The 24,387-nt window shown below is 39.5% G+C and overlaps 1 protein-coding gene across 2 annotated transcripts in view; it reads left to right on the top strand.

Moving 5' to 3' along the window:
• Positions 1-3,596: 3,596 nt before the first annotated feature.
• Positions 3,597-24,387, top strand: part of LOC141783953 (synaptosomal-associated protein 25-A-like) — a 47,259-nt gene continuing 26,468 nt past the window's right edge. For both annotated transcript variants that reach the window (XM_074661604.1, XM_074661595.1), the window contains exons 1-2: positions 3,597-3,745; positions 22,592-22,698. In XM_074661604.1, coding sequence (XP_074517705.1) covers positions 22,627-22,698 — 72 coding nt within the window. In that variant the 5' untranslated portion in view covers positions 3,597-3,745; positions 22,592-22,626. The remainder of the gene's footprint in view (positions 3,746-22,591; positions 22,699-24,387) is intronic.

Consider the following 24,387-nt stretch of genomic DNA (forward strand, 5'->3'; position numbering starts at 1 on the left):
GCCTCCATCAACGGACTCTAGTGTTGCTGCCAGTCTTCAGCCAGGTAGGTTTTAAAGTGCAAAAACCAGACATGTTGATGTATTTTCAAACACTGACGGTACGTTAAGGGTTGATATGGTTTAAGTGACGAGAGCCTGACAGTTGATGTGACAAGTGAGGGCCCTGCAGCACGTCATCCTTTCTAAGTTTGGCTTCTTACAGTGTATTTGTGGGAGTATTCAGTATTCACGTGATATGCGTTCTTGTGGCGTTGCAAAACAAAAAAAGATTTGATTATGTAAAGTCAAGGACTCCGGGGGCACGGAGGAGAACGCACAGTATGTTCACATATGCCTGCATACACTGGGATGGATATTTAAAGGTTATATTAGCATTCTTTATATCGCCATGCACTAAACAGTGGGCTGAGCATAATGTGTGATGTGTGAAGGTAACAGGTCTGAAGTGATTACTGCTCTAATAGAAACCTTGTTTAACCCCTGTTCTCTAATCTTGAGGTGTTAGTGGTTCAGTGTTTATGCCGCCTTCATAAATAACGAAGGATTTATTGAATTAAAAATGAGTTGAATTAAAAGAGGAGACATAGATGGTAGCACACGCTCTAACCACACATCTTTTAAAATGCCATCAGCCATCAGCGGGTCAGAGAACCTCTAAGTGATGGTGGTGAGTGTACAGTCGTGCCAGCTCAAGAAGACCTCGGCGTATCTCAGATGGTACCTGCAGAACCTGTGCCCTTTGAAGAGTCCCAGCAGGTTATGTTCTGTACAAATGGAAAGAAGGTCAGATGTGTAAAGAGGATAGACTGGTAAAAATGAAAGAGCACAGCACACGCTGACTCTCTGTCTCACTTTGTCTGGCTCAGTCTCTAAACACTGCATTTTAATGCAGAACTCCAGATGTGTTGTATCCGTTTAATAATCTCTGTTGCCATTTGCCTTCACATGATTTATCTAATTTATATTTTTGCATTTTATATTTATTAATTAAAAGTTTTATTTACTTATCCTGCTCTCTAACTAGTAAGCAGTCGGACTAAAGTACCACAAATGAATATCATAAATGCTAACAATAATCTAGAGTTTGTCATAAATCATCCTACAGCTCTGCCTGAATGGATTTTCATCAGTGGCGGCTGGTGGATTTTTTTTTGGGTAGGGCCAATCAATTTCAACAAACATCCTAGTACGATTCAATGCAAAAAAAGGTATCAAAAACGCATTACTACTTTGCAGTTACATTTTTATCATTTATTCCAACACTGACATAAGGACATCTTATTCATACAATTCAGTATGTTAATATAACATACGACAGATCATTTATAAAGGAACTTTGCTCTTCTGTCCTTCTGAGTGGCAAACCTCTCAATGACCTTCTTATTGAAGTCAGGCATGTTCCTGACAAGTTTCTTCTCCATGGAGAGCATAGCCAGAGCATTAAGGCGATCCTGTGTCATGGTGTTTCTCAGGAAGGTCTTGATCCTCTTCAATGTAGAGAAGCACCTCTCGGATTCAGCTGTTGTCATGGGTGTGGTGATGAGGATGCTGAGGAGACTGACAGTCTCTGTGAAGGTGCTCTGAAGGTTGTTCTCCCTCCCGGAAGTCTTTTTTACGGCGCTGATTGGATGAATTGTATGTCATTCATGCTTGTAATCATATATCTTTAATCAGTGATTGGCTGTACTGCTTATTAGACCCGCCTTCCTTGGGCCAAATCCATTTGGCCCCAGAAAGTGCATGTGAGCAGCTGAGAGGTGCACTAGCAGAGAGTTCAAGGAGGAAAGCAGATATTTGGCGCAGTTATCCTATTTTACAAATATTACGGGTATATTCCATAGGTCAAAAACACACATATTGACAATTTTTAGAATTTTTAGAATTTTTATAATTAATAATTTTATAATTTTTTTTTTTTTTTTTTTGGTGGCTCAAGGTGGGTGGGGCCAGGCCCCGTGGCCCTCTATTGGCCGGCCGCCACTGATTTTCATCATCCCTTTGGAACAATCTCCATTTAGGGCTGAGCTGGAAAAAACATAATCTCATCTTTCCAATATGACAACATTGCTTTGGGAATTTCATGCCAGAAAAAAAGGTTAACTATCTTGTAAGCAGTTTTTAAATATTTTCCTGTTTTTCAAATATTTAAAAATGAATGGAGCATTTAAAAAAAATAAATATTTGAGACATATTAGTCAAAAATAAATTAAAAATACTTGACTTCTTAATGATGTATTTTAAGTAATCTCCTCTCTCACTGTTATTATAATAATAATAATAATAATAATAATAATAATAATAATAATAATTTGATTTTATCAGTGTTTATGGCTGTCATGTCCTCAGATGTAATGAACTAATCTCTTCTACTACAGAATAAAATAAAATAACCTTTTATCCACTCCCTGTGACGTCAGAGGGCGCGACCATTTTGTGAGCAGCATCAAATTCAACTCACTGAGACCGGAAGTGAGGTGACTGACCCTTCAAATTAAAAGCGACCATGTATGTAGGCTAAATAGCACATAATGTCAATTACAAAATGTTTAAAAATCTACACAAAATGATGTAAGTAAATTATAATGATAAATTCAACACATGTTTTTAAGACAGCAATAATAATATATTTGTTTTATTTATTTATTTGACAGGGACAATACATGTAGGCATTGTTACACTTAATTAATGTGCAACAGATGAAATGTATATAAGACTTCTAGCCATAGCTAATTTGCAGACCTTGTCCCTGGTTAGGCTTTACAAAAAAAGAAAAAACATAATAAAACATCACACATACATTGAATCACAAAATACAACATGGTACATTACAATCAATTCACATGTGTGAATATTAATAATAAGATTATTTTCATAATATTACGACTTTTTTCTCGTAAACTTCTGACTTTATTTTCATAATATTACGACTTTTTTCTCGTAAACTTATGACTTTATTCTCGTAAACTTATGACTTTATTTTAATAATATTACGACTTTTTTCTCGTAAACTTACGACTTTATTCTCATAAACTTATGACTTTATTTTCATAATATTACGACTTTTTTCTCGTAAACTTACGACTTTATTCTCGTAAACTTATGACTTTATTTTCATAATATTACGACTTTATTCTCGTAAACTTATGACTTTATTTTAATAATATTGCGACTTTTTTCTCGTAAACTTATGACTTTATTTTCATAATATTACGACTTTATTCTCGTAAACTTATGACTTTATTTTCATAATATTACGACTTTATTCTCGTAAACTTATGACTTTATTTTCATTATATTATGACTTTATTCTCAAAATCTCAGATTATTTCCCTCAGTGTGGCCCTAATCCTCCGTCGTACAGTCGTACAGTCGTACAGTCGTACCGTAGACCTAAAACAATGATAAATAAAAATGAAAACGTAAACAAAAAACAGTTATTCATTAAATTGTTTATAACTCCACAGGGAGCCACTGGAGAGGAGCTAAAGAGCCTCAGGTTGCTTAGAGACCTCTGACCTAACAAGGAGTATATTTACAGTTTCTTATTTTGTAAAACATGAACAGGAAGTGTGTGCTTCCGTAATGCGTCCGGCTTCACTCTCTGGGTGGAAGAGGGCGGAGTGTTTCTACGGGGGACAGTCCCGGTGAGAGGAGGCAGGCAGCACGGACCGACATTTTCATCCTTTATACCAAACCAATACTAAAATAATAACAACAAGAAGAAGAGCAGACGAAACTTAACCAGGTACGTTTCACCTGTTTGACCTGTTTTCTTTATTTGTCGGGTCCACTGATGTACAAAAACAGACCAATTAAAGTTTGTATTATTAATAAGAATATGTGGCATCAAAGTGTCGCAGTTTATTTAAACACCTTTACCTGGCTGTGTTGTCAAAGTTTAGATTGATAGATGCAGCTGTTATATTGTCTGTTTATTATAGCTATTTGTCTTTGTGATTTTTGTACACGGACTAGTTTAATAAAGAAGTCATATCTAAAAGGAAAATCAGTGTAAACGTTGCTGTTTATGATATTTATGTCATGAAAGGATCAAACTTTGTGGTATTTCTTCTGTGTTTTCTGTGTTTTTGGATAGGAAGCTTCCTGTCTTTAAATATATTACAGGATTAAAGTAGTTGTTTGTGTGTAAGGATTAAATGAAAGGATAAAGCAGCAGCCTCTGTGGAGTTTGTTTCACAGTGTTATGCAGAGTGAATGATGTTCAGCACCATGGACAGCTCCAGAGCAAACACACACACAACTCACAATGAGCTCAAGCGAGCTAAAGCAAAGAAGCACTGAGAGAACTTGTCATCAAATCAGATCTGTGGTGTTCAAATACATGTCAAAGTCTTCATTTCCCCTTTAAACAAGTGGAGGGACATTAGAGGTAGAGGTTTTATCTGGTTGTGAGAGCAGGCAGAATGAGGTACTTCATGAAAATATAGGCTACAACCTACAAGTTGATCTGCTTTGGAAACAAGTGAAATGATTGTTGATATGTTGTCACAGTTTGGAATAGGCTTTATTTTGGATGACAATTCAGATGGACATTGCTTTGTCTCTTAGAGGTACTCATGGCCACAGTGGTGTTGTGGTGATGCTGTTTCATGGCTGAGTGTTGGATGAGATGATTTCCAGAGGTCTGACCTTTACCTTTTGACTTAATGCTCATTGGCCTTAAAACACTGGCTAAATAGGAAGTCATTAAAGCTGCAGTGGGTAGAAAAGGAGCAAATATGATTAAAAAAAGTATTTTTTTTGTAAAAAACGGTCACTATATCCTGAAAGTAGTGCATGAGACAGGTAATCTGAAAGAAATCATGTGCCCCGGTGTCCTCCGGTGCTCCTAATGGCATCTGCAAGATTTCACAGACCGGAGGAAAACAACCAGTCAGAGCCGAGCTGGAGTCTGCCGTCTCTGAGCAGCTGTCAATCACTCGCAAACTCCGATCAAACGGTCAAACTAGGCAGCGCTGATCAAGTATGAATCAATATTCTGTTACTGTAATGCCTATTTCTCTCCTCAAATGTTTTCAGAATCATCTTGTAGTGTACTGTTTAGCTGTAAAATGAGAACGTTTGTGACCCGGCAGCCATGTTGAGATCAGTTGAGGAAATACCAAGCACCGCCCACCAGCCGGAGCACAGCCAATAGGAACGCTTTCTCTCTGAAATGACCTGTGATTGGCCAAAGTCTCCCGTCACTGTAGATTTTTTTTAAAGCCTGAAAACAGAGCCATGAGGAGGTGCAGAAGTCTAGTTTTCTCTCAGAACACTTGCATTACAATATGCTGAAAGGTTGTTATGGGATTTTTGCCAAATGATGCCAAAGATATTCTGCCTACTGCAGCTTTAATGCTTACATATCTATCCGTCTATCCTTCTATCCGTCTATGTGTCTGTCTGCCTGTCTGTGTTGTAGGAGAGGTGTGTACTTTGTGGTGGAAAACACTCAGTGTGAACTTAAGGCCAACGCACTGTTGTTGTTGTTGTTGTTTGGCACACCAAGAGTTTGGCAACAGTGTTGTTCCTGTGGCTCCATGTGGGGATACGGGAACAAATAGTTACAGCTCTGACTCAGTGAAGCGCAGCATCTCTCCCTAAAAAAGGCTTATTTCTACAAAACATTCTTAGAAAATAAAGTTATTGTGTGACTACATCATCATGTGTGATGTTGTGAAGTTGTGAAATGAGCCTTGTTGCATGATTTAGTAAAAGAAACAATTGAAAATAGGGGCATGATGATGGCATTTTGTTTACTATTCAAGGCAGGACTTCACAATCATTTTTATTAATAGCAGTTTTATTTTAGAAATGAACTGCACTTCCATTCCAGGAAAAAGAGCGTAATGCAAACTTTTGGCCCTCCCTGCTTCCCGTCCTGCCACCGTGTATCTGTATTACAGTAATGTCAGCGAGGACAAAGAGCTCAGGCCGACTCTTAAGCAGGTTAACACGTGTTTGTTGTCATTGTTTGGCAGCCTGGTGTTATTTGTAACCAGGAGTAAACAGATAGATGCTTCAGTTAAGACAGGAAATGACCAGGAAGCACTCAACCTACGCTGAGATATCTCAGCCAACTAAAACACATCCAACCTCGGTCGACCTTTTATGCATTTCTTTGCTAATACATTTCTTGGATCTCTGCCTCAGTTTAATAGAAAGGCTTTTGTAAGGAAGTTAGATTGCAATTAGTTTGTGAAGTTGTTCTTTTGTTCAGGCTGCAGGTGAAACGAGTCTGTTTTTCCGCTGATTCTCCGTACATGAACATGAACCCAGGGTGCACAAATAATCGGTTTCCTGCTGAGAAAATGGTTCCTGCCTCGACTGTCACAACCCCGCTGCTCCCCCATCCTTACCCTCCTCCTCAGCACCCATCACTCACCAATCCATCACCCTGCCCACAGAAGAATGGTGAGAAATTACCACCAGCCTCCTGCTACATCTGTCAAAAACACACATGAACAACACACACTTTTCCTCTTGTCCCTTTCACAGTCACACAGTTTAATTTATTCCCCTCGTTATTTATTCATCTCGTTCTTTTTGCACTCTCCTTGTTGAATTTCAATGTAACACAAAAGTGCCAGATGGTAGAAAAAAACAGTAATATCCAAGAAATGCGCTGTGATCACAATCTTCTTTTTTCACTGCGTGTTGCTCACTTATTAGGTTTCAGCAATAAAATGAGCAGGGAGATCACATTTTGCTGTTTGTTCTTGGCACCTGTTGTCTTTCTTACCATGTGGGATTTTTATATACAGATTTGTTTTGGACCTGCACTCTTAAAACCTGTTAATGTTTGGATGGCACGTCATTCATCAAACAGACTTGTTTGTTTGTCATCTTTAGTTAATCCCATCTTTTCTGGGAGGGGCAGATGTTTTTAGAAGCCCTGCAGGATGTTTTGGGTTTACCCACACAGCTGGGCTACTTACAGAGGTGTGGACTTGAGTCACATGACTTTAGGCTTCACAAAAACAAGAGGCATGCAACTGACTTTACAGTAATACCAATGACTCGTGACTTTAGACTTTTAACTTTGACATGATATCCTTCCCAAGTGTAAACAACATTAAAATTATGTTAGAAAAAAGTGTGCAGGTAAACAATTCTCCATTTTCCATCATGTTGGGAAAGTTGCTGTTTGGCAGAAAACAGACAAATACTTAATGGTTTAGGACTTGAAACACAAAATGTAGGATTTGGAACTTAATAGCCAAGACTTGAGACGTTCTTGTGACTTGTTAAACAATGGCTTTATCTAATCTCTGGCAATGTAACGTATCTGTAACTTACAGTAAAGTTAGCCCAGAGGTTTTGACCACTAGGGGATCTTTTATGAGCTTAAGGATACACACAATGGGCCTCATGCAAGAACATTTTTGTATTCATGTTTTAACTTTCTTTTACTTTTTTTCGTACTGTGGGCTTGTACTAGTGTGCCACGTCAGATTCAGCCAAGTTCCTAACTTCATATAACTGTGTAAATGACCTGCGTACACATGATGAATACCACCTAAATGAGTGCCCATTCATGAGAATTGTAAATCAGCATAATTGACGCCCCAAAGATACAATATAAGGCTACGCGTCCTGCCCCATTCATCTGTCTCTGCCGATATATCAGCACGCTGTCTAAAGACACGCTCTCTTCCAAGAGCCTGACGCACATCCAAAGGAAATAAGTCAGCCAAGTCATTTTGCAGTTTGAGATGTTCATATTGAAATTGTAGTGTTATACAATAGCATCAATGGTCAATTTAGATTACTAATGATATCCTTAGGCTATATGAATACATTTAGAATGATAGTATAATTATAATCGCAACAGGAGTCGAACAGGATAATGTCAACATAATTATGAAGTTAATATATATATATATATATATATATATATATAGAATTTTCAAACTTTGAAATTGATTCAAATTGTTTTGATAACAGCAGACTAATTGCACATGACTCCTACGACCACTTGTAAATTGTGTTCGTACCTAATAGTGTTGTCAAAAATATCTGAAAAATACTAAATATTTGTAATGGTTTCAATACTAATTTTTCGTAGTATCGATACACAGGTACCAGCTGTGCTTTCTGCTCTTTATTCTCTCCCTGACAGTGCATTGAACCACACCGCTATTTCTCTTTTTTAATAAAAATCTTAAATTTGATGCCCGCAGTATGGTGCCAATTTTTCCCCGTGGTATCAAAAATGGTACTGAATATCGATATTTTTCAGGGTATTGTATCAAAGTAAGAAATTCCAGTATCGTGACAACACTGGTACCAAAGAGAAAATTCATAATACGAGAAAATTGGTGAATGCGGAACGTTTTTGCATGAGGCCCAATGTGTTTTGGTGTTTCTTGTTCGCTTACAAAGAAACCTCCACAGGGCACTTCTAACACTCTGTCGGCTTAAAAGGCAGCGAACCATCATTTTTTAGACACATACATCCATAGTTTATTTTGCTGACTGACCCATCTTCCCCTTCACAGAAGCAGAGACAGACTCTGTATTCTGATCCTGAGGCTACATCGATGAAACGGATCATTTCAGACGTTGAAGATGATGAAATTGTGATATGTATATCCCGTCTTATTGATCAGGATGACATGGCGGATCTGCAGTAACCTGATTCCTCTGGCACAGGAGCAGCTACTGTCTGTAGGGATGCTCATCAACCCTCTTAACCTTAAGGGTTTTTAAAAAAAAAAGATTTTAAAGGGGTAATGAATTAAACGTTAAAATCAGTCAAAGTTTCAAATGAGGAAAATAGTTTGTCTTATGGAAATATCTGCTCAAGGTCCCTCGCAGTTATTTATGTGCTTGGTATTTGTGTGTACACGTGTGTGTGTTGTGTGTACTGTAACCATGTTGTCTGTACTTCTGCATATGCAGTATCATGTGCGCAATAAGCAATAGTTTTTTTTACACATCTTTCTTCATCCTTTATGATTGTACAGTATATATATACAGTCTGTACCTATATCTATTCTAATATATACTGTACTATATGTACCTGTCAACACTAGTGTTTATAAATGAACAGCATGTAAAGAGCAGCATGTTGACAGGTGTCCATTCGAATGTGTGCAAGCGGGAGGAGAGAAGAGAAGAAACGGTAGAAAGGCGGGGGTGGTGGAGAGTGTGTTTTGTGTGTTTGTGTGTGTGTGTTTGTGTATTTGTGTATCTAGGTTTAGTGTGTTATAGTGGGAGCAGGAAGTGAGAGAGAGGCTGAGTATGTGAAAGAAAAGGGAAAGCATGTACGAGGGAGGGAAAGTAAAAGAGAGCGAGAGGGAGAGTGGTCCATGTGTTATGTAAGTGTTTTGAGGCAGTCAGTGTGTGTGTGTGTATTCTGTAGGCCTACAGATTAATCCAGTGGGTTTTATCCTCAGTGAATGGGACAGTGGGGCTTTGCAGTGATTATCCCTGCAGGCCACAGATGATTGCTTTGAATCTCCTGTACGTCCCACACCGCCATGTTTCCCTGCCTGCATGTCTGTGTGTCTGCACATCATTCGGTCCAATTTGTCGTGAACATGTTGACAGATCACAACATTTGAAGAGGATGGCTGTAGGTGGCTGCAGATGCATCATTTTTTATAAAGGATCTTCTGTAATTATCCCTCTTGATACGGTTCAAAACTGTTTCTTAAACTGTTTTAGTGTTTTCTTCCGTTCTGACTGACCACTCCACCTCTGCACAAGTCTTCATGTATAGTACGTCCATTTCTTTAGTTAATCTGCCTGTCTCAATCCTCGCCCGCCTGCCATAGCTTTCTGTCTGTCTGTCTGTCCTCCCTTGGATTATATAACGAGGAATTGTCATGAATGCAATCTGCTCCATCATCCCTGCTCAGCTGAGACAAAAAAAAAAAATGGCTGAATGCTGGGAACCATTTGTCATGTGGGTCGTGTAATCCTCCGTCACGGCGAAGGTGTTAAAATCGGAGCCGGGCATCTTAAATAAGGCATTTTTACACACCAGGTGGTTAGGTTGTGACCTTGTAACCAGCAGCTGCATGCAGTTACTCTGTGAAAATCATTGTGTTACAGTACAGGACAGTTTACAAGAAAATGAGCCCCTAAGGTCTGTGATAATGCATGCAGAGTTTTGGCCAATTATAAGCAAGTGGATAATAACATCTAAGGTGTCCATTTTGGTGGCATTTAGCTGTAAAATAGCACAAAAATAACACGCTCAGGCATTTATCCTCCTGATTTCCTCAGTGATTTTCCACAGCAGATTTCCCTTTGTGCGTCCTTCCTGCCTCTCCATAGGGAATGTTTTAATTCAGCGAGGCCATATTGCCACGGCAGGCGTTAATGTGGGCAGAAAACCAGCACTGTATGAGCTTTTCTACCCTGTTCCTTTTCTCATTTAACCACTGTGGTCAACCTGGAGGGAAATCAGGAGGCTCGATTATAAAACTGTTCTGTGAACATCTGACATGATCAGTGTTGTGAAAGCGTGAAAGTGGATGGAAACTTAATGAATATTAGATTGTTGAATAATGAAATGATTCATAGTCCTGGCTCGAGTATATTTTGTTCACCTGAAAGATCTTTACATGAAAATATTTGTCGTAGGATGGTGATATAGTTAAATCCTTCTTATGCTATAACATACAAAGAACGCCGCTGCTCTTTCAACTACAACAGTTGAAAGTTGAGAGTCTTTCTCTTCAGTTATCTTGAGATTAGCCTGTTTGAAGTTGTTTTAAATACTCGTCTGCTAGTGTGCACATTGTGGCTGATTGCATCTAGACTACAAATAATTCAGATTGTAATATTGGCCTTATCATTTAACTGTCTGGTTTTGAAGTTAAATGTGATAAAGAATGTGAGAAAATTAATTTTTTATGCATCCAGAAATTGTTCTTTAACGCATCAAGGACCCGTCACACTGAAATGACTGTAGGCCTTAATTTTGTGTCAGTGCAGATCAAACAGAGGGATCTCCCCCTCATATATATATATATTTTTTTACCATCACAGTTTTATTTTCAATCTAATATTAGAATTATGAGTCATAGACTGGTAAAACATCTTCAGTAGTCTATGCATTTGTGTGTGTTTGTGTGGCTCTTGGTACACGTATAGTATATAAGCAGTCAGGCATGAAGAGGTGGGCGTTCTGTCTGAATAGTTTAGCCCTCGGGCTCCCATCATGCTCTCTGGCCCGGTCACGTTTTGGCATATGTGTTTACTTCTTATAGGTCAACGTGGAGGTATACAGTGTGTATGTGGTTTGTGTGGGTGACTGTGAAAAACTGCACTAAACATAAAAGATATTATTTCTGTGAAAATATGTTTTGTCTGCTTGTAAATGAACGTGAAATATATGACTGAATTAATATTTTTCTTTTGGCAATAGACTGATAACAAATGTTCTATTTCGAGTAATAGACTAATAAATCAACAGTTGTCTCTGATACAACAAACAACCAGCAGCAGCACTAGTGGTGTAAAGGCCAGAGCCACAGTGCTACCTGGGGTATAAAACACTACTTTCATTTGCCTCGGAGTCTGATGTGTTTTGTTTGCTTGCTAGAAGATGGATGGAAATGGTGCTAAACTCAAAAAAGTGTCCTAACAAAGAAAGTATACTCTGAAACTTACCTCTGGTATCATGAGCAGAGATTTAAATCAAACAACCCTGTCTCCTAGAAATGACGTTTATATTCAACTAATTTAAAACAGCAAATACATTTTGAACATAAAGAGGAAATATTGTTCATCAACATATCTGCCAAAATATCTGCTTTTGCTGTACAATATCTGCTTGTAGTGAATACGGCATTATTAAGCAGCTCTTGGTCAAAGGTAGGGTTGTGTTGTTCAAATACATTTTTTGTTATTTTGCTGAAATTCTCTTTATATCCAAACAGCAACCAATAAATCAATAAAACATCTGGTATCTCTGGCTGCCGCAGGACTGTAATAAACCCATCCAATTGTTTAATTTGAGCCAAATGAGATGTTTGGCTACCTACCTGTCTACTTACCTACCTGTGTGCACTCGTTGCGCATCACCGGAGTCTTCCACAAGCTGCCAGTTTGACAGCTGTGAGTGCTAACAATAGCCACGTTCATTGTTTGCATTCATAATGATCATTTTGGGGAAGTGACTTTGGAGGGAGGCCTGAACGGACTGTCAGTGTTGCCGACTTGGCGACTTTTGGAGCTAGTGCTGCAAACTACTTTCATTGGAAAAGAGTTGGCAACACTGGGCTCCGTTTTTCAGTTGGATAATTGTTAAAATCTAGTGTACTCTTACTAATTTCACAGCATTATCGACCCTACATTTAAGGTTTTAGGGAAACATGGTCTGGTTTACAAAACCACAAAACCACAATCTTTTTCCACCTTTAACTAAAGTGCTTTTGTTTCCTAAACCTAACCACAGATAAGATTCAGGATACGAACCCTGGACAAAGTGCTGCTCTTTATATGCCCACCATCCACCATAACTACGTCCCCGCAACTCCAGCGCGGTACATAAATGTAGCGCTTCATTCATTAAAAAATAACTTTGCCTCTTAACATAATCCAGGGATCGATGTTACGTTTCTCACCACAACGTAATAACTTCTAGGAGGTTGAAATGTGGTCACCGTGTGAATAAAGTGAATAGATGGAAGAGTTAACCTCTGTAAGAGAGACGCAGCAGGACATGAAGACAAACAAAGAAACACGAGCTACAGGAAAGTTTGCAAAAATCCTGAACCGTCACTGTTGTGTGGATGTACCTAATATATAATATGATATGAAGGTTGTCTGAGAATGGATGATGTGATATATGTAGAGTCAGCAGATACTTTACCCCCCTGAGTCTGTATATAGAAGCTCTGCTTGGTCCTGACCAGGCAGGTGAAAGTTAACTGTGTGTAAGTAATTGAAGAATATCAGTCTCTCCATCTTAACAAGAGCCTCTCTGACGCCAGGATAAATGTTTTCCAGGATAAGAGTAGGATCTGCAAGGTTACACAACTGCATGTGTGTGTGTGTGTGTGTGTGTGTGTGTGTGTGTGATCTACTATTGACTGCAATAAAAAGCAGAGAGAAATCAGATCAGGGCGTTACAGGACAGCTCAGATAGTCAGACAGCTTACAGCTTTTATGTAAACAGCGTACACTGAGACCATTTTTGAATTTGGTTATTTCCCTCATTTCATTGTGTCTATATATTCTATAATCTTTATGACAGACAAATGTAGTGTTGATAAAAGGTGCTGATGGTGCACTTGTGGTTCTCAGGACGCTGGTATATCTGCTTGCAGGTCTAGTTATGATTAGGACAACACCATCAGTTCAAGTGAGGACAGATTCATTGACCATATGGCATCATGTCAGTGATAACATGGACGTAAAGTAATCCATGCCTAAGCATTTGCCACGCTAAAAATATTTGATGCTAAAGAATATTAGGTTGAGCAGCTAGAAGACCATTCATCCATTATCTGTAGCCGCTTATCCTATTCAGAGTCGCAGGGGGGCTGGAGCCGATCCCAGCTGACATTGGCTGAAGGCGGGGTTACACCCTGGACAGGTCGCCAGACTATCACAGGGCTGACACATAGAGACAGACAACCATTCACGCTCACATTCATACCTACGGGCAATTCAAAGTTAGCAATTAACCTGCATGTCTTTGGACTGTGGGAGGAAACCGGAGAACCCGGAGAAAACCCACACTAACACAGGGAGCTCATGCAAACTCCACACGAACCTGCGACCCTCTTGCTGTGAGGTGACAGTGCTAAATACTGCAGGCTCTTGTGCCTTGTATGTATGTAAACACAGTTATTTACATCATAGACAGACAATGAATGAAACTATGCATCTTTGAAATCATTTAGCCTTTAGTTTTTTTAAAGAGTATTTTTCATCCTGGACCCTATTTTTCCATGTTTTTGTGTCTTAGTGACTAACAAAGCCTGTCATGGCAAAAACAAGCACTGTTAGTGGACGTAAATGAAGCTGCCAGCTTGCCCTCCGATAGCACCATATTGCAGCCTGTGATCAGCAGCCGTCTCCCACGCTCTCCCTCAGTACTGGATCAGTTTCAGAGATTGTTGTCCCTGTTAGTCACTTAGACACAAAAACATAGGAAAATAGGGTCCAGGTTGAAACATACTGGTTACCCTTTAGTCATATTATTAGATACATTAAATTAGAAACACCTATTAAAAAAGAATAATGTAATCTGGCGCACACTGAGACAAACTGATGCAATAATAACGGAGAGCTGGATAGGATAGAAAATAGAAAGACCATACATGCTGTACACACATGCATATGAACAGCCACATGTGCATGCAGGTGTGTACTGAAACACGCATGCTCCTGTAAACACACACACCGTATGTGCTGTATGTACTCAGGCTGTCACACACACACACACACACACACACACACACACACACACACACACACACATTGCTGTTGCATTAATAATGTTGACCTGCCTCTATCCAGTGAATAATGAAACATGGTTCTGCTTTGATATAGTAAGATGTTGGACCCTCTGACACTTGCACACCCTCACCTACACACACACACCTGTGCACCTATACACACCTACACCTACTACACACACACACACACCCTTGTCTGTCCTGCTGCTGCTCTCCTCCTTGTCCTTGAACCAGTTCTCGCTGTGTGATGTTATTGAGTGTAGTGAAGTGTTAACCTGCACAGAACACACTGTCGTTTATAGTGTGACACGGTGAGTCTGCAGTCTCCTTCACTCTGAGATTTTAGTTTACTGTCTTCATTCAATTCATTAATACCCCCTCTCTTACCTTCAGTGTTTTTGTGCAACACTGCTGAGGTAAGAGATGTGCAAGAATAAGAACCAAAGAAAAGTCACTGTGTTGAAATCTCTTCAGCTGTCCGTCGCTGCTCCTTCATGCGTGTTCTTTCTGTCGGGTTAAATTGTTGCCTCTCTAGAAAACCCACTCGCTGCCCAGGGTTCACTTTTGTGCCATTCAATTATACACAACCAGTTTAGCTCGCAATTATACAAAGAAAAGGAGCGTTACAGAAATAGCAATGCTAATTTCCAGTGACACTGTGCCCACCGTCTCATTTGCCGCCGCCTCTCCCAACTAATCCGCAAAAACAAATGCATGAAAGAGAGAGAAAAGTGAAGCAGCTCTCCTCAGAATCCCCCAGATTTAGGTTAGTGCTTCTATAAACCCGTGAGAAAAATACAACCGAACAACTGACGAGCTGACCTGGTTTCCCTGACTGTGAGTGTCCTGATGTCCTATTTCCCCTCACAAACAGTGTTTATCTCAACTGAACACGGCGCTTGATTGATAGCAGTCCTTTCGGTTCAGAGTCGAGGCAGTTTATCAAAACAGCCTGACAGTCTGCTACGGTGACGCATGCTAAACAAAGTGTGACTTCATCTTCTTTACCCTGAATCTCTCCTGAATTGGTCGTGCATGCAGTGGAGGACATTGAAATTCCCTTCTTTGCATTTATCCTTCATCCAGGCTGCATTTAATCAACCTGCAGGTGTCTTTCATTATTTATCACAAAGGAGATTTACTATAAATTAGCATTTTTATAACATCTCTCAAAGGTTTCATAGCTTATCTTCATATTTTTCTCTTCAGGTTGATGTAAACAGAACATACAGAAACAATTCCTATGGATGCTTTGTGTAAGGGCATGACATGCTTCAACTAAGTGCTAGAGATGGAGATGATTAAAGGGTTAATGGTGACTTTATCCTGACCTGCCTTTTTGAGCCATTTTCTCCTCATCTTATGTTTGTGCTATGTCCCACATGACATCCTACTGAAACAGGAAATAAATTACATTTTAAAGGTCCCATGGAACCCATGCTCTTCAGTAATCATTTCTTATTATCAGTAGGTACAATATAATCGCTGCATGTCAAGTACAATAATGCATGAATACACTGAAAGCACATACAGTACTGTAGATCCTACATGAATGTGCAGCCCTGTCTCTACAAATTACATTCCCATACAACGAAACTGCAGATTACATAACAGATTCGCGGATTACATTTGTTTTTGACGTACTATAAATATATATGTGGTGATAGTCCGCTGAAGTCCGTGTAGAGGATGTCGGGGTGGTCGATGGGTCAAACAAACACAGGACTTTCACCCAGGACGCCACTGTTCGTGTCCCATGTGGAACTAAAAGTCAATGTTCTTTTATTTTACGTCCGTAGCGTAATAACATAACAAACGTAGTCATTTTAAGCCAAACCATGATGTTTTTTGGTAAACCTTACTAAGTAGTTTTGTTGCCTGAACCTAACAAAGTTGTTTTGTTGCATTTTTTCTTGGTTTTATTTCAATTTACAATGATAACCACGTGTTTAAAACTGTTTAAAACTGCGACTGTAATCTGGGAGAAAACACATTTCCCTCGAAATGTAATTGAGAATGCAGTTTAGTTATATAGGAACGTAATTTTGTAGAAAACAGGGTTGGAATGTAACTTAAAACTTCATCTATCAGTCATGTCATTATGCAATAAACAGTGTTTGAAATAGTTTCAAAGTAAAAACACCTTCTTCCCAAAAAGACTCCTTCATCACTGACAGCTCTTCATACTGTACAAACGCATGTTGTCTCTTCAACTGGGCGTTTAGTGTTTTCAGGGTTTTCATAGTGGAATTTTCCATTTGTATGCTTTGACAGGATTTCTCTTTGTTGCCTGAACTAGCTCGTCGTTGGATTCTTCCACGATTGGGGCCGTGTAGCTGTGTGTTAATCATGTCAGCGTATGACAGTGCTAATCCAGTCCCTTTCTGGAGCTCTGTGCCAAAACTGTATGCTGCTCTGTTCTACTATACGCTCTATTCATCATACAACACGCCATGAAACAAACTTATAGCTCATATGATCTCCACAACATGCCGTGGTACTGGTACTAAATGGTTTTGTAGGAAAGAAAAGATGTTGATAATGGATGAGACAGACAAAGCGGGAGAAAAACAGAGTTCGACAGGATGGAAACTAACTCAGGACTTTTTAACCAACAAAAGAAATGCAGAAAGAAAGACAGACGTAGGAGGAGTACACATATTAGCTCCTTCCAAACCTCCTCTCAAACTGATTCCACATCTCCCTTTAACAGCTTTTAGGATTAATGCTATTAATATTTTTGATCAATAATTCATTGCTGCCCTTTTAATGTCTCCATTTTGTTCTCTCATCAAGCTTGAAACTGCTGCTCAATTTTTTTGGATGGAAAGTATTTGTCGTTGTGGTGTTTTTGCTCCGCACTTCTAGACATCCCTTGACAATTATTATAATGTTTTTGTCCTTATCCTGTTGATATAAGTCCTCCTTCCTTTGAGATAAATTGTACTACTTCCTGTGAGCTAGAGGATTTGCCCTGGAAAGACCCACACCCGCTGTAAAGTAGAGGTATATATTATACAAGTAAATGTTACATTATGTTACTTAAATCTTACATAATCACTTACTCTCTCATTCTTGTTGCTGGACATGCCCTGTATACATTCATGGACAGAGTGTGGAAACAAAGAAAGCATGAGAGAAGAGCTAGATAGAGGAGTGAGTGTGTGAGAGGGAGGGGAGAAAACAGTGGAGAGTAAATCCTCTTTCCCTGCTGACTTTAATCTCTCCGCGGGCTGAGCCCGGCAGTTCAGGCCTTACAGCAGCCGTCAGTCAAGACGAGTGACAGCCAGCAGGGCCGCAGGTGGGGGATGGGGGATGGGGGACGGCCGGACCTTGTGTTATGTCAGCGTGACTGTAGTGTGTCTATGAAACATGTTAAGCATGTTAAAGAGGAAGTGACTTTCAGGGTGGGATGCATGGACAGAGGACGAGGAGGAGGAGAGAGGAAAACAGATTGTTGCATTGTGATGTGAAACATTCAAAAAGCTGACGGGCAATAGAAACATTTATAAAATAGAACATTTTAGCAACGTGTCACCAACAAAACATAGTGATGCAGACCCATCAGTTTTGTTTCTGTGCCATTTGCAAATCTCCAGTCTTCTCCAGAGTGTTCTTGTGGATCTAAATTAAGCGATGTTACCAGTAAAAATCAATAGGTTTCTCTCAGGATTTAGGTTACTGGGACACTGTGGTGTTTTGTGTCTCTACTCCAAAGCCCAGTTGTAGCTGAGAGGAGCTAGCTGAACTAACATGAGCACATTGTGTCCATATAATACTGTATGTGTTTACAGGACAGTGGGGGGTATTTAAGCAGATATGGTTAGCAGAGTGTGCACGTGGACTTTTTTAACCTCTCTAGGAATGTCTAAATAATGTCTGTTGGTCGGTCCAGCCCATTGGACTGACATATTTTAACAACAACTGGATTGCCATGAAATATCATACATGCATGGTCCCCAGAGGACGAGTCCTACAGATGTTTGTGATCATGTGACTTTGCATGTAGGATGAATTGTAATAACTTTGGTGGTCCTAAACTTTTCATCAAGAGCCAATCAACATCTTGCCATTATCAAGAACACTGTCATACTATAGTCATTCTGTCCAATTATTCAGCCTCACCTGTACTTTGTGTTTAGTTTGCAAATGTTAGCATGCCTAACATAGATGTAAAGCATGGTAGACAGTATACCTGCAGTATGGCAGCATTGTCACTTTAGCATTTAGCTCAAAGTACTACTGTGTCTAATAATACAGCCTCACAGAGCTGCTATAGCATGGCTGTAGACTCTTATGGTGCGTCCCAAATCCTTACTACGCACTAAGTCTATACACGTACTACATAGTAATCATCATACTATACTGGTTTGGCAGTTAGTATACAAAAGGATCAACATATTTAACTGTTTTATAGTAATGGGCGATTTTGGAACATGACTGCTAATTAAACTGCACATGTGGACATCAAAATGTTTTTTTCCAAGAACTTAATTGCGATTTGTTCCTGGAGCTGTTTCACAAACATCCATAATTTGTTTCAATTTCTTCCAGGTGTGAGCAGCTTTGTGCTTTGCATTGAGGGAGAATAGTGTCCATCAACCAGCAGCACACGTACGCATAGTTGCATACAGATGTTTTGAGTATACTAACCTGCTTGGAGTTAGTTTATAGTGTATATTTTGGGACCAAGCTTATGTCTTGTTATAACAGCAAATTAATCTGATTTGTTAGTTGTGTGTCAGTGTGCTAAATGGATGTCCAGTGTGGGATAAGTCTATGGTTTACTGGCCAAAGCTTAACTCAGAGTGAGAGTGTTAAAGGAAGTAGTGACAGAGATGGAGGGGGTGTATGCGTGATGAGCAGAGCGATGCAATGATTATCATACACAATATTGATGGGTGAGATTATTACCAACGATTATCCAATCAGGGAAAAGTGGTGGGAGCACACAATTGTTATTCTCAGCATACAAGCAAATACACACGTTACTCGCATCATGAAGATTAAATAGCATCACCACCAACTACACCAAATAGACGTTGTGTACAGTAAATGCTTCATTTTAACATTTCATTTTGAATGCAAATTAATACAAATTGGTTAAAATATAAGTTAGATCATAGATTGAGAAGTGAGTGACGCAGACAACGGGCAGAGGGAGTCAATATAAGAGGAAACGAGAAGCTGTGCTGTACGTGTGTCAACAGGAAGCAGCTCCACTGCAAAGATGTAAGCAATCAACGACTGATCAATAACACAGCTGAACATTACACTGGGAAGATTAATGCAGCGAGGAGCATGTGAGAGCACCGGTCTGACTGTTAGTGACTGAGTGAGATGCCACAGCATTATATTCAGTTCAGTTATTGTTGCTGCCGGTGTTGAAGGTTTGTTAATGTGTTTCATTTCAGTACATGAGAGGGTGCAGATGCATCACTGGATCATTATACTGTTGCCATTGACAACACAAACACGGGAACGCTGTCAACAAGTGGGCATGATTTGAGCATGGCAACGATGTGATCAGTTTTGGTTTCTTGCCATTTTGAAACTTCATATCCATTTCCTAAAACAGAGAGGAGAGATATGATAATAACCTGAATAAATCAAAACATTCTTCCAAATTAACTGAGTCTGTGTTCAGACAGTGTGCGAACAGACATGATCGAAGTTTTAATAATCTTTTCAACTTAAAAAAGTTATGTTTGGCTAGTAAAATCATCAGAGGAACTGCTTCTTGTCTCATTTATAAAACGTGGTGGATGTGTGTTCAGTTCATCCGCGTTTTTCTGTGCCAGTTTTCTTCTTTTTATATCAAAAGGTCTTGTCTCCTCTTGTAATGCAGCTGATCTATGAACTGAAGCTCATTCTACTGTTGCACCCATTGTAAGGAGCTCTGGATTACAGCGTCAGCCAAATGGCTAAAATGTAAAATGTCAACATAAATATTTTAAAGTGCAACTGTGCACCAGGCATAGCAGACAAAAACACACACACATAGAGAGAGAGAGAGAGAGAGAGAGAGAGAGAGAGAGAGAGAGGGCATGACGAGAGAAGCACTTTGAAACGGCTGATTTTTTTCCCTTCCATCTCTTTTCCCGGCACATGTTCAATTATTAACCGTCCTGACGACTCCGCCGGGATGGAGGCAGAGAGAGACAGACAGAAGGCGGGGCAGAACAAGGAGATACTTTATCAGACATCCAGCTGTGACTCTAACTGACCTTGTGTCTATTCACCTCTGAGACCTTGTGACAGGGACTGATGATGGATGCTTCGGCCTCCAGCAGAAAACTAACGTTTTAGGTCACAAAATCTGGTGTATCAACAGAATTCCCAGCTGTTTTTGCTATTTTACTAGAAAGAGTTTTACAGTGTCACATCGGAAGTCTAAAAGATCATTAATGTTAATTAATCTTGCCGTAGCAATATCATAGCAACTTCAAGTACATTTGTCTTTGTAGCACAAAAATATTCCACTTTGAATCCATGAAGACCTGGGTTAGGAAATGCTATTTTGCCGTGGCAAATTAATCAAAGCGACAGTCTCCTCCTGCAGCCACAGCACCTGATTGAGTCCAAAAAGTCGTCGGTCCCTCGGTCCCATTGCTGCACTGTATATTTCAGTAGATTAGATTACATGAAGCTTTAATGATCCCAGAGCTGAAAGCTGCTGGGTGGTTAAATTTATATCAGCGACAAGCCACATTAGAATAAAAACTCTTCAATGTGATTGGTGCAATAGATATAAAAACGCATTAGTTGCACAAATGAAATGTTATTGGACTGGATTAGATTATTTGCCTCATTAAAGGCTTAATTGTTGAAAGAAACAGCAGCAGAGCCATGCCAATGAAGCATATTGAATTGAATTGAGGGGAGGAATGAAGGGAATGTGGAGACTGAGCTGGTTCCCTTCGTCTCCTTCGTCTCGACCAGCAGCAGCGGCGGCATGTAGCTCTGTCAGCCTGCACAGTTACAGTCACATACATTTTTCATGGACCATACCTCCAGCTCTGCTGTGTATGGCTATATGAAATACTGTCTGGCAGCGCGTCAGAGGAGCTAAAATAGACCCTTGTCTCTGTCCTGATACTTTCTCTTAAAACCGTTAGAGTGATGGAGCTCGCCCCTCCTTCATCTCGATTCACTGATGATCCCTGAGGAGGAAACTCAGGGTCAGCAAGGTGGAGGTTTGAACTGTAGCAGCAATCTTTCTCCAATGCACAGTGTGTTTTTGGGTGGTTTCGTGCATGACTGGGGCTTTAAAACTATTTACCTACAGTGTTTTAAACAGTAAATTATGCATTACTTGTGCTTATGAGGTAAAAATGGTCTTTACTTTGGCTCAGTCAGCAACTCCGGTGCCCTTTTGTATCTCAAAATCTGAAAACATTGTTTCTGGTCTTTCTCTGTGCTGTTGACAGTGACTGAGCAGGTCAGACGAAGGCTTTCACACCTCAATATTGGACAGCTTTTACTGCAGGAACACAGAGAGCTTTACCTGCATTGAGTTGTAATTCCTTCCCCCCAGCAAAGTAGTTCTAGTTGGTGTGAATTAGTACTTTGTCAAGTGTTAACTTCAAGGTTCAGAAAGGGGTCGAGTCTGGTGTAATAAGCTCTTCACTATTTTGCTGAAGGACACTTTGACAATAGCTGCTACGAAGAGCGATTAAACCTTTGACCCTGCTGTTATAGAACAACCTCTCCAACCTCGAGATGAATCCGACAGCAGCTGGGGACAGAAAAAGCCATGAATTGAAAAGATAATTATGAATATGTATTAATTTGTTTGAACTTGTCTCGACCTCATACAGTAGCAGTTCGATGATCTCACGAGTCGTCACAGGCAGCCGGTATATAATGAAGGATCCGAGCTGTGCTTTAAAATCGCAGCCTCCTCAAAACTCACAGATCTGTTACTCAAACTGGACTTCCTGGATTGTATTTCATGTCATGCTGGTACCTGAAACAACAGCCCTCGACACCAACGCAGCCCTGTGCGTTGTTTTAATGCAGGGCTGCTTTCAGTCTGAACGCCAGCTAATCTTTCTTACACTCCAGGTCACCTGCTGTACAACGCAACATCTGTCATTCAGCTTTGTTTTGTAGTGTTGTTGGTGTACTAACCTCTCTCTCTCTCTCTCTCTCCCTCCCAGTCTTTCCTGTTTGAGGTCAAAGTTCAACAGTCATCATGGCCGACGAATCAGACATGCGCAATGAGCTGGCGGACCTGCAGACACGCGCAGACCAGATAGCTGATGATGTACGGTAGAACACACACACACACACACACGCACACACACACACACACACACACACACACACACACACACACACACACACACACACACACACACACACACACACACACTTGTGTAAACAAGCTTACATATTGACCCACACACAGCCACTGTTATTTACTCTAATAATGAAAAGAAAGATCACATTATATTTGTCATGTAAATATGTAATAATATTTGGTTTTGTCTAACAACTCACAGTGGGTGGTACAGTCCAATAGGATATGATCCTGTATTACCTGCTGAAGTGGCAGCTAGTTTTAAGTTTAACAAAAATTTACCAGCATTTATTTGTTGTCTAGTTTGTAATTGTGCACCTTGATAACATTCATCACATTTAACATCACCTATTATAATATCCTCAGGTATTGCTTATTATATACACTCTATTAATTGCACTTAAAGGAGTAATACACCGACAAAATGGACATTTGTATATTAATTACTCACCCTGTGTTACCTTTCATTCTTGAAGAAAACGTTGTTTTCTCACATGCCGCCACGGTGAACAAAGAATCAAAAAACAGAGAAAAGTCTTGATGAATTGAAGTAAATGGGGGCCGCGTTCAACAACAGCAAAACAACATCAAAACATCTGTTTACAAACTCTCACACAACTCGTGCAGTATAATCTAAGTCTCATTTTTCTAGTCATATGCTCAGTACTTCCCAAACACATGCATCTTTGCTAAAACCGTAATATTTAAAACACTTCGGACTCACACGGACAAGTAGAGCATCTGCGTAAGCGTGAGAAGTGTTTATGCTGTAGTGCTTTACATATTAAGGTTTTAGCGAAGATGCATGTGTTTGGAAAGTAGTGAGCATATGACTGGATAAACCAGACTTGGATTATACTACACGAGTTGTGTGAGAGTTTGTAAACTGATTTTTAATATAGTGTTGCTGTTGTTAAACCTGGACCCTATTTACTTCAATTCATTAAGGATTTACTCTGTTTTCGGATTCTCTGTTCACCGTGGAGGCATGCGAGAAAAACAAAGTTTTCATCAAGAATTCAAGGTAACGCGCAGCGAGTAATTGATAAACAAATGGTCATTTTGTGGGTGAAGTATTCCTTTAATTTCATTATTGATCTCTCTAAGAAAAAGCGTAGCATTTATAATAATTTGGGACACATAATCATCAGCTGTTTTTTCATTTCTTTTTAACTTTTTTGAGGCACAAGTCTTCAGTCAAATGAACATACATGTGGTCACAGTTACTGTGTATATGATATACTTTACAAAGAAAGTATATCGTATACAACAATGTACATATAGAACATTTTGAATTGTGATTGTAAAACTAAATTTTATTTTGGAAATCCAGAAAGCAGGTTATAATCCTTGTAGTTAGTCTCCATGAACATTTGCACATCAACCATCACAGCTAAAAACATGCAATTCAATTTCCATTTCATTACCTACTTTTGTCAACAAAAAAATTAAAAAGAAAACGTAACTAACTGAGAACTTGTAGGTGAAGTACGAAGCACAACAGAAAGCAGAAACACTGAGAAATTGTTAGGATTTTTTTGCTACAGTCAAAATAGATTTTTGGTTTATGACATGACAATAATTACCTGTTCTCATAAGGACACTACTGTACCTCCAAAGCCTGCAGCCTGCAGACACAGCTACTTTAATGCG

The sequence above is a fragment of the Sebastes fasciatus genome, chromosome 2 (assembly GCF_043250625.1).
Source record: "Sebastes fasciatus isolate fSebFas1 chromosome 2, fSebFas1.pri, whole genome shotgun sequence".
Classification (NCBI taxonomy): domain Eukaryota; kingdom Metazoa; phylum Chordata; class Actinopteri; order Perciformes; family Sebastidae; genus Sebastes; species Sebastes fasciatus.